The sequence below is a fragment of the Mobula birostris genome, chromosome X (genome assembly GCF_030028105.1).
Source record: "Mobula birostris isolate sMobBir1 chromosome X, sMobBir1.hap1, whole genome shotgun sequence".
Lineage (NCBI taxonomy): Eukaryota > Metazoa > Chordata > Chondrichthyes > Myliobatiformes > Myliobatidae > Mobula > Mobula birostris.
In genome coordinates, this window is record NC_092402.1 from 27,963,986 (window position 1) to 27,975,984 (window position 11,999).

Genomic DNA, 11,999 nt, shown 5'->3' on the forward strand with positions numbered 1-11,999 from the left:
TGGTGTGCAATTGAACATTAGAAATCAAGCCATAGATATAATTTAGCAATGTTTCTCATGATGATTTTAGTATTGAGACATCTCATTTAATAATAACATTAATTGAATACTGCACTATGGAGATTTTGTATTATGGAGGTGGCTATGATCAAAACTATCCTACTAGTATACTGTAACTAGAACAGAGATATAACAATAATTTGATACTTATGATTAACCTGCTCCAGAATATTATGGAGCACAGATATAGGTCATCTGGCCCATGTGACTGTAATGTTTGAAAAGGAGCAACCCAACCTAATCTCATCTTCTAGTACTTGGCCTGTATTCTGCACGTCACTGCTCTTCACGTATACATCCATGGATCTTTTCAATGTGATAAGAGATTCTTTTTTTTTTTAAAAAAAATCATTTTCAACAAGTTCCAGACCACTTATACTAACTGGAGCAAAACTCTGCCTTTGTATCTACTCTATTCCTTTTGTCAATTACTTCAAATATATACAATTCATTTATTGGCCTCTCTGAGGAACATTTCTTAACTTGCATGCCTCCGATTTCAGTTTTAATGTTTTGGCAGCTCCAATAGCCATTCACAGTAAAATCCTGAGCAGTACATTTGCATCTTTCCTGTGATGTGGTACAGAACTATACACTTTTCTCAAGCTGTGGCCTTAAGTAGTGTGTTTAATATAAGCCACAGCTAAACAAAAAAAATGAAAGCACCCTCTTTCACCATCTTAATGAACTCTCTGGCTGCTTTTAAGCATCTGTGAACATGTACTCCAAGCCTTTGCCACTTAATTTCCTCCAATTTGTTGTGTAATGAAGTTAGGTGAGTGGAGCTTGGTAACAGACCAAGGTCATGCACAAATGTTTTTGCTGTTCACATTTCAGATCATAAGATAAAGTAGCAGAATTAGGTTCCACCACTTCATCATGGCTGAGCGCTTGATGGTTCTGGGCCTGTATTCACTGAAGTTTAGAAGAATGGGGGGGTGACCTAATTGAAACCTATCGAATGGTGAAAGGCCTTGAGAGTGGATGTGGAGAGGATGTTTCTAATGATGGAAGACTCTAAGACCAGAGGACAGCCTCAGAATAGAGGGCTGTCCTTTTAGAACTGAGATGGGAAGGAATTTCTTTAGCAAGAGAGTGGTGAATCTGTGGCATTCTTTGCCACAGGTAGTTGTAGAGGCCAAGTCTTTATGTATATTTAAAGCAGATGTTGACAGATTCACAATTGGTCAGGGCTTGAAGAGATACGGGGAGAAGGCAGGAGATAGGGGCTGAGGGGAAAAATATGATCAGGTGGTGGAGAAGACTCGATGGGCCGATTTACCTAATTCTACTCCTATATCTTATGGTCTTATGTCTAAGTTATCCTTATGGTCTTCTGTCTAAGTTACTCTGCAACCTCTCTGCTTCCTCAACACTATCTGCCCCTCCACCTATCTTTCTATCGTCCGCAAACTTGGTCACAAAGCCTTCAATTCCATCATCCAAATCATTGAGATATAACGTATAAAGAAGCAGCCACAACACAGACCCCTATGGAACACTGGTCACCAGCAACCAACCAGAAAAGGCTCCCAATCAGCTAGTGCTTTATCCATGCTAGTATCTTTCCCGTAATACCATGGGCTCTTATCTTGTTAAGCAGCCTCATGTGCGGCACCTTGTCAAAGGCCTTCTGAAAATCCAAGAATACAACATCCATTGATTCTCCTTTGTCTATCCTGCTTGTTATTTCTTCGAAGGATCCCAGCAGATTTGTCAGGCAAGATTTTCCCTGAAGGAAACCATGCTGAGTTTGGTCTATTTTGTCATGCGCCTCCAAGTACCCAAAACCACATCCTTAATGATCGACTCCAACATCTTCCCAACCTCTGAGGTCAGACTAACTGGCCTATAATTTCCTTTCTTCTGCCTCTCTCCCTTCTTGAAGAGTGGAGTGACATTTGCAATTTTCCAGTCCTCCTGAATCATGCCAGAATCCATTGATTCTTGAAAGATCATTACTAATGCCTCCATAATCTCTTCAGTCACCTCTTTCAGAACCCTGGGGTGTAGTCCATCTGGTCCAGGTGACTTATCTATCTTCAAACATTTCAGTTTCCCAAACACCTTCTCCCAAGTAATAAGGTTTTACCAAGCTTATTAACTCTGGGGATCTCCCATCCACTGCCACTAACTTCATAGTTCCCTCACCTCCCGTTTCGACCTCCTAAACAATATCCGCAAACTCGCTTGTCCAGGTAGACCCATTGTTTCAGCTTGAACTCACATCTGCATACCTTGACTCTTGTTTTATCCCCCCTAGTTCAGTCCCTTCCTCCCTACATCCATGACACTCCACACACTCTGGATCTTTTCAATGATTTCAGGTTCCTGGCCCCCATCACCTTATTTTCACTATGGATGTCCAGTCTCGATACACCTCCATCCCCCACCAGAAAGGCCTCAAAGTTCTCCGTTTTTTTTCTGGACACCAGACCTAATCAGTTCCCCTCCACCACCAATCTCCACCTAGCAGAACTTGTCCTCACTCTCAATAATTTCTCCTTTGGGTCCTTCCACTTCCTTCAAACAAAAGGGGTTGCCATGGGTACTCGCATGGGTCCCAGTTATGCCTGCCTGTTTGTTGGCTACGTGGAACAGTCTGTGTTCCAAACCTACACTGGTGACCGTTCCATTTTTCTTACGCTTTTTCAAAGAAAGGGGCTTCTCTTCCTCCACCATCAACGTTGCCCTCAACCACATTTCTTCAATTTCACGCATGCCTGCTCTTACCCCATCCTCCTGCTACTCTACCAGGGATAGGGTTCCTCTTGTCCTCACATACCACCCCACCAGCCTCTGTGTCCAGCACATAATCCTCCAAAACTTCCACCATCTTCACCAGAATCCCATCACAAAGCACATCTTTCCCTGCCCCCCCTTTCTGCTTTCCGCAGTGATCGCTCCCTATGCAACTCCCTTGTCCATTCGTCCCTCCCCACTGATCTCTCTCCTGGCACTTATCCTCGCAAGCAGAACAAGTGCTACACCTGCACCTACACCCCGTCCCTCACTACCATTCAGGGCCCTAAACAGCATCTACGCTCCATCCACAAGAAAAAGTGGGATCACCCAGTGGCCACCCAATTTAATTCCACTTCCCATTCCTATTCCAATTCCGATATGTTCATCCATGGCCTCCTCCACTGTCGTGATGAGGCCACACTTTAGTTGGAGAAACAACACCTTATATTCCATCTGGCTAGCCTCCAACCCGATGGTATGAACATTGACTTCTTGCACTTTCACCCCTCTCCTTCACCATTTCCCATCCCCTTTTCCCTCTCTCTCCATGCCCACACATAGCCTCCCTCTGGTGCTCCTCCCCCCTTTTCTTCCTTCCATGACCTTTTGTCTTTTTCACCAATTTACATCCCAGCTCTTTACTTCATCCCCTCCCCCTTCAGGTTTCACCTATCACCTGGTGTTTCTCTCTCCTCCTCCCCCCACCTTTTAAATCTACTCCTCAGCTTTTTTCCCTCCAGTCCTGCCGAATGGTTTCGACCTGAAATGTTGACTGTACTCTTTTCCTAGATGCTGCCTGGCCTGCTGAATTCCTCCAGCATTTTGTGTGTGTTGCCTGGATTTCCAGCATCTACAGATTTTCTCCTTTGTGATTGAATTCTCCCAAGTAATGGCAACTTCACTCATTTCTGCTGCCTGACACTTTTGAACTTCTGGCATACTGTTAGTGTCTTCCACAGTGAAGATTAATGCAAAATATTTAATCAGTTTGCCCACCAGTTCCTTGTCCCCCATTACTACTTCTCCAGCATCACTTTACAGCAGTCCGATATCTACTCTCACCTCTCTTTTACACTTCATTTATCAGAAGAAACTTTTAGTATTTAATATTATTGGCTAGCTTACCTTCGTATTCCATCTTTTCCTTCTTTATATTTTTAGTTGCCTTCTGTTGTTTTTTTTAAAAAGATTCCCAATCCTCTAACTTCACACTGATTCATGCTCTATTACATGCCCTCTCTTTGGTTTTTATACAACACACATCAAAGTTGCTGGTGAACGCAGCAGGCCAGGCAGAATCTCTAGGAAGAGGTACAGTCAACATTTCGGGCTGAGATCCTTTGTCAGGACTAACTGAAGGAAGAGTGAGTAAGAGACTTGAAAGTGGGAGGGGGAGGGGGAGGTCCAAAATGATAGGAGAAGACAGGAGGGGCAGGGATGGAGCCAGGAGCTGGACAGGTGATTGGCAAAGGGGATATGAGAAGATCATGGGACAGGAGGCCTAGGGAGAAAGAAAAGGGGGAGGGGGGGAAAAAAAAAATTGGATGGGCAAGGGGTATAGTCAGAGGGACAAAAGGAGAAAAAGGAGAGAGAGAGAGAAAGAAAGTGTGTATATAAATAAATAACGGATGGGGTACGATGGGGAGGTGGGGCATTAGCAGAAGTTAGAGAAGTCAATATTCATGCCATCAGGTTGGAGGCTACCCAGATGTAATACAAGGTGTCGTTCCTCCAACCTGAGTGTGGCTTCATCTTTACAGTAGAGGAGGCCATGGATAGACATGTCAGAATGGGAATGGGATGTGGAATTAAAATGTGTGGCCACTGGGAGATCCTGATTTCTCTGGCGGACAGAGCGTAGGTGTTCAGCGAAACGATCTTCCAGTCTGCGTCGGGTCTCGCCAATATATAGAAGGCTGCATCGGGAGCACCAGACGCAGTATATCACCCCAGCCGACTCACAGGTGAAGTGTCACCTCACCTGGAAGGACTGTCTGGGGCCCTGAATGGTGATAAGGGAGGAAGTGTAAGGGCATGTGTAGCACTTGTTCTGCTTACAAGGATAAGTGTCAGGAGGGAGATCAGTGGGGAGGGTTGGGGGGGACGAATGGACAAGGGAGTCGTGTAGGGAGTGATCCCTGCGGAAGGCAGAGAGAGAGTGGGAGGGAAAGATGTGCTTAGTGGTGGGATCCCGTTGGAGGTGGCGGAAGTTACAGAGAATAATATGTTGGACCCGGAGGCTGGTGGGGTGGTAGGTGAGGACAAGGGGAACCCTATTCCTAGTGGGGTGGCGGGAGGATGGAGTGAGAGCAGATGTGCGTGAAATGGGGTAGATGCGTTTGAGAGCAGAGTTGATGGTGGAGGAAGGGAAGCCCCTTTCTTTAAAAAAGGAGGACATCTCCCTCGTCCTGGAATAGGACTAAGGGGCTTTGGACAGTTATAACTTGATTTTAATTGACATGTGGCTGTTGTGTTTTACTATTTATTGTTATGTTTATTATTTAGTGTTGTGTTTGTTATGTTATGATTGCACTGCTCCTGAGAAACGCTGTCTCATTCTGCCCTGCAGAGCTGATGTACGGTTAGAATGACAATAAAGTTTTTTGAATCCTGAATCTTGACGAAGGGTCTTGGCCCAAAATGTCGACTGTGCCTCTTCCTAGAGATGCTGCCCGGCCTGCTGCGTTCACCAGCAACTTTGACGTGTGTTGCTTGATCAGAAAGCCTAATGTCTTTTAAGACTCTCAACAGAACTTCCAGAGATAAAAACACATTTCAATAACCTCACTGAACTGAGTAAGTTCTTAGACTGCAATATAAAGGTAGCTCAGTTGTAAATCTTAACTTTCAAGTTTCTTTTGACAAAATGCCATATAGTATAGAAAGAAATTGGTGGGCAGGTTCATCTTAGATCAATGTAATTTGCCATATTGTACATAAAATTATTAACTACAACCATTCTATAGAGTTTCACAAAGACCTGTGACCCCATTAAGTCACAGGTGTTATCTACACGTGCAGTGAGTAATAAAGCCTTCAACCAAAAGCAGATTTCAGTTCAGTCAAGTCAAGTCACTTTTTATTGTCATTTCGACTTACCCAGGACTGCATAAAGTGCACAAAACAGTGCAGGCATTACAATAAATAATAAACAAGACAATCGGCACAGTAGAGGGCAGTAGGTGGATGTTAGTCTGCCAATGAACCAAAGGATCAAATCTTAATTATATGGTTCCATTGGCCACTTGCAACCTTTTCAATTACACAACTAAAATTAGATGACTGTCAAGTTTGTGCTCAACAACCAACAGACACCACCCAATGAACTGACGCACGCTTTCTCATAAAATGCCAACAAATCTTTACTCTCCTACAGATGCTACATGATCCAGCAGACTTTGTTGCTCCGGATTCCATCATCTGCAGTCTTTTTTTTTTGTCTCCTGATGTGCTTCTTATTCTACAGAACTTTGAGACTAGTTGTTTCCTTACCACTACTACAGCCCCTCTACACAGAAATAAAGTCGAACATTTTTTCAAAACTCTTCCCTTAGTTCCTGAAATACTATTTTCCTTTACTGGAGGTTATTTATTAATAACACAGCCTAGGGGCACGAACTGCTGAGAAACCACTGTTTCGCAGTACATGTGTCAATAATAAACAAATTCCAATTCCTTTTACCTCTCTCGCCGGAACACCCGATTTGAGATTTGCGGGACCGACTGCAAAAACCCCACATCTACATTCCTACCGCCGCCCCATCCTACGCGAGACAAACTATTTCTTACCATGTTTGTCTCTGGCTCTTCACGACGCACAAAAGCAACTACAACAAGAGTAACACGAATTCTCAGGCCCAGGCCTAGGCCATCCGCCAAACAACCGCTTCCGGCAACCTTACCGTTGAAAGTTGCCGCCGCGGTGACGTCATCCAAACCCATAATCCCACCGCGATTGGAGCTCTTCATAGCAACCAGGCTCGCCTATCCTAACAACCATGAAGCAGCAGGATGGGTGAAGGTTCCCTTCCTTTCTGCAAGTTGTAGCAAACGAGGAAAAGAATCAAGTTCATAGTAAATGGGGATAATGAAAGACTTTTCTACTCATTCATTCAAAACGGCAGCTTAGTAGCACAGAAGTGCATCTTAAGTCCTTTGAGATATTTTATTTGCTCTTTCCACCTTTCACTGCATATTATCTGTTGGTTATTTAAATTAAACTTCTCTCAGAAGTTATAGGAACTAAATTGGAGGCTACTGGAAAAGATAACCTGGCATTTGTGACCATATTTATCTTATGTACTTGAGCTGCATAATAAAGAAGCAATATAGATCTTGTTGATGTGTAATTGCCCTGTGGTATGTTTTAAAGACTTAAGCATGGTTAGTACAAGACGCTGGCCCAGAATATCACGATCTGGCACTATTAAGTGTACTAAGCAATGGCCATCATAAGACCATAAACTATAGGTTGCATTCTCAGTGTGGTATCCCTTTTGATTATAGAGCATTTTGGAATTTATGTGCTGCTCAAGATGTACTGTCATTAGGAACCCGAAGCTACAGGGATGCCAGTATTTCTCTTGGTGCCTCCTGATCTCTGCCAAAAGAGATTTAGATTATTTCAACACCTCTCAGTTTGCATGGGCTCTGTTTTCTACTGCAGATGAGAATCTGTGGTTAAAAAAAAAACAGGCCCACAAACTGGGAGGTGTTGAAAAAATCTACAGAAGTTTAAAATTTCATAGCCACTGGCAAAACGTATGCAATTGTTGCTTTGTGGTTGAGGCTTTTAGAATGTCTCAGTGAAGACATTATCTTTATGGAAGTAGAATCACTTCACTTCTTGATACTTATTCAGGTGAGCATAGTACAAATGCCTCTGTAAAGCTCTGGGTGGATAGAATTTGCTGGTAAGTATTTTCTCTCCATCTTCTCTCTTAGCAGGTTGCTCATGCTCTTCACTTTTTTGTATGCAGTTCTTCTGAGAGAAATGTTAACAGCATTTGTGCTGTTAGTCTATGCTTTAGAATGAAGATAGAATTATTTTATGTCGCATGTTATTGACTTCACAAATAGCAACAAGGTCTGAAAATACCAGCATTTGGTACAAATTCAATAAGCAATTAACATGCAGATAATTGTTCTACCAATAGAACAAGTGATATTATCTAAATGCTGGATCATCTGAATTCAGTATGATAACACAGCTGTTGAGTTCTACTTTTATAACACTGGTATCAAATAAGGTTTGCACCATAATCTCAATACTCTCCTTATGCGTACCATGTAAGGACATTGTAGCGCTTGCTAGCATGCTTCACAATGTGCTAGCTGGTGTAATTGTAATGGCAAGTGCACATCAAATTGCACACTGAACCAATATGTGTTATGCAGATAGATTTGGTAGTTATTATTGCATTTAGTCTGGCTTAGAGTGAGCTTTGCCAAACTGGTGTTCTAGTTCTATTCAGTGAATCTGCTCTCTTATATTAGAGGGTCATCCACAAGGGGTGGTTCCAAACTTTCTTGGGCTTTATATTTTTAAATTTTCCTTTGCAGAATTATTCCTCATTATTATTTTTGTAGCTCCTTTAAAACATAACAGTAGTTAGAAAAGTTAATAAGAATACGGTTGTTGATCTACGTCAGATCTTATCAAGTCTTTTTGGGATTTTTTATGATAAAACATCTTAACAATAGTTGTATTTATTTTTGTGCCTCCAACACAGTTAAATGTGTAAAAGTATATATACTATACACAACCTTGAGATTCATCTCCTTACAGGCAGTCACAAAAACAAAGAATCCCAAAGAGCCCATTAAAAAGAGCATCAAACACCCAATGTGCAGAAAAAAAATCAAATTGTGCAAACAATAAAAGTAAGCAAATAACATTCAGAACTAAGTTCATGAAAGTGAGTCCACAGCCACAAAGACAGTTATCACTGTAGCTGGTCCAGTGCCCATTAGTTGCAGGTTATAGCTTCAGTTCAGTACACAGACAAGTAAGTCTCATGGAGCAGTGAGTTGAACACCAAACCATTCCTTGTCTCTGATCTCGATAGATCTGACCTTTTCAATCTGGCCTGACACTTAAATCGGCCAAATAGTGGATTGATCCTTGCTCTCAGACCCAGGCCCTACCGCTTCAATACGTTCTTGGGCCTGGGACTCACCGCCTTGATCCAACCCTTACCCGACCTTTCCAATTCAGCCCGGCGCTTAAATCGGTAAAATCTCCACTCATTCCGGGCTCACGGTCCCAGGCCCTGCTGCTTCGACTGTGCCTTGCCTAGGTTCTGCTGCTTTGAATTGCCTCTAAGTCCAGTCCAGCAGCTCAACACTGACTTGTTCCCTGCTCTTGGGCCCGGGCTCGGGCCCCGGCACCTTGATTTGACCTGTATACAAAATGCCGCAACCATTCTGCACCTTTGAGATTTCATTTCACACCGCAAAAGTGCCAGGCCATTCAGATAGTTCAAAAGCTCTACCCTGAAAGGGAAATTAAATAAGCAATAAGACAATTCAGAATTGTTTTCTTCACTGCGGTTTCAAGCATTTAAGGCCTGGAGATGCTAGAAGTGGCTGGGAGTGAGAATGAAATGATTTCACTACTTCTATAAGTTAGGAAGTATGAAGGATTTGAAGGTATTGACAATCATCTTGAATGTTACAATGAAAATGAAGATTTGGAGGATGCAATCATCGAAAACATAGTATGATGGCAGTCCATTACCTGCACGAGGTGTCTGCGCTATTTTGTTCATTTACAGTCAATCAAAAGAACAGGGCAGCATGATGGTTGTGCGTTGTATCCAACGATGACAATGAAACCTATGGAGGAAAGTTTTTAAAGTGAAAAAGCTGTTGCACTGGGACAGTTCCACTTTCTTGACCTTGTAAGTCTGGGTCCAGTAGTACAAGTCGTTGTCACAAACTGAGGTCTTCCTTGGATTCTGTGGATAACCATGACATCTTCTGTGACTTATCATGCCCATTGTTCTGCACGAAGCATTGCAGAACTGCCTTCTTGATCGATGGCGAGTCCATCGGCAACTGAATCTCACTGTTGATCTCATCTGACCAGTCCGCTGGAGCTGACTTCACATACTAGGAAAGGCATGTCCCTATTTTACCGGGGTATGAGGCTGCCAGCTCTCCTCACCTGGTTTAGCCCACCTGTTGAAATGGTGTAGCAGGGTGTGACCACTGTTGTGTGTAAACAGCTACTTGGAGGCGCAGGTCAAAGCTATGCATCTAGTGGGGACCAAAGGTGAGTGGGCTTCCCCAGAATGGACACGACAGGCATTTTCATCAGAGATGCTACCCCTGCCCGGGCACCAGTTTGTTTGTCGATAACTATCAGAAACTAATACACAGTACTACAGTGGAATTGATAGTTCTAATTTGTTCTGTTATTCCATTTGAATACATAATTTGTTACTCAGTTAAATGGTAATTTGTCTTTTTTTATTCCTTTTAAACAACTTCCATGAAACTTCGGCTAATTGGAGTAGTCACTTAATTGGACCAAAATGATGTGGCCCAATTAACCGGAATCCACTGTATACAGTATCCATTCTGCTGAAGGATGATAGATCATGTGGCTTATGTTTCCAGAGTCTTTATGTAGAGAGTAATGAGAATGTTGAACTAACTCATAAATAAAGCAAAATTGCCACCTCTAGGAGGTATTATCACATGTCCATCAGTTTCGAAACATCTCACCCTATCCTTGGGTCATATGGCAGAACCACTTCAAGATTCAAGATTCAAATTTATTTATCGTGTGTACATCAAGACATAGTGAAATACATCATTTGTGTTAATAACTTCCGCACCCTACGGTTGGTTCTGTCCCTTCCTGTCCCTTGCCTCCGTCGGGTAAGCCAGGCTGTCTTGCCATTACCCTGCAGTTGGTTCTGTCCTTTCCTGTGCCTTGCCTCCGTCGGGTGGAGTACCGTGCCCTGACCAGGTGATCCGCGCCCTGCCCAGGAGGAGCTTCAAGACCCCAAGCCTCGCCTCAAGTTTCTAGTCTCAAGCCTCGCCCCAAGTCTCTAGAATCAAGTCTCTGGGCTCCAGCCTTGCCTCAAGTCTCTGGTCTCCAGCCTCGTCCTGCCTGCCAGCCAAGTCACATCCTTGTCTAGTTCTGGGGTCCGAGCCAGAGGCAAGACCCAGGTTCTGGGTTCCTGTCCAGTCTCTGGCTCGGAGTCCAAGCTCGGGCTTCTAGCTCTCTTGTCCAGTCCTGTTCTGGGTTCCCGGTTTTCGTGTCGATGTCCTAGCCCTCGCCCTGTATCCTAGTCCTGTCCCTAATACTTCAGTGTCAGTGTCTTGTACTTGGGTCCGTTTCCCAGCCACCACCCTATGACAGCAATCAATTAGTGAATTGATTGGCTTAGTGAATGAGCAGGAGCAGATGCAATATAATGTGGATTTATTTATTTTGCTGCATTCTTCATTTGCAAAATAGGAAATTATTTTTTCACTGGTGGAAAAATATATACTGTTGATGCCAAAAGGACTTGGGCATCCTTGTACACAAGTCACGGAAAACCAGCTTGCAGTTGCAGCAATAGAAAGGGAAATGGCTTTTTGGAAGAATTTAACTACAAACGTAAAGATCTATTTCTGCAATTATGTAGGGCCTTGGTGAGATCACATCTGAAGGACTGTGTATAGTTTTGGTTAACTTGCATAAAGAAAAGATGCACTTGCCAGCGAAGCAACACAGCAAAGATTCACTTGACTGGTTCCAAGGATGTTTGATTGCCACCAGGAATAAATGGACTGGACCAGGCTGATATTCTGTCAAATTTAGAATGATGAGAGATATCACTAGAATTAATAGGCTGGATGCAGAGATGATACTCTCCCTGATTCATCACCCTTTCCATGAGGAAATTCCTCATAAATAGCTTACCCCATATTTTGAAACTGTGACTCCCTGTTTTAGAATCTTTGGAATTCTCTACACTGGAAGACAGTGGAGGTTCAGTCATTGAGTTCATTATACAGGTCTACAGCAGGTGCAATCTCACTGGCTCTCTGCTTAGCCTTGGATCGTCTGGATAACAGCAATATCAATGTCAGGCTGCTGTTTATTGACTGCAGCTCAATGTTCAACACCATCATTCCTGCAGTAATAATCAACAAGCTTCAAAACCTGGGCCTCTGCATCTCCCTCTGCAACT

General features: G+C 43.2%; 1 protein-coding gene across 1 annotated transcript in view; it reads right to left on the bottom strand.

Moving 5' to 3' along the window:
- hrob (homologous recombination factor with OB-fold) overlaps positions 1-6,697 on the bottom strand; it is a 40,273-nt gene extending 33,576 nt beyond the window's left edge. Inside the window, exon 1 of the mRNA XM_072249353.1 lies at positions 6,595-6,697. Coding sequence (XP_072105454.1) covers positions 6,595-6,597 — 3 coding nt within the window. The 5' untranslated portion in view covers positions 6,598-6,697. The remainder of the gene's footprint in view (positions 1-6,594) is intronic.
- Positions 6,698-11,999: the final 5,302 nt, after the last annotated feature.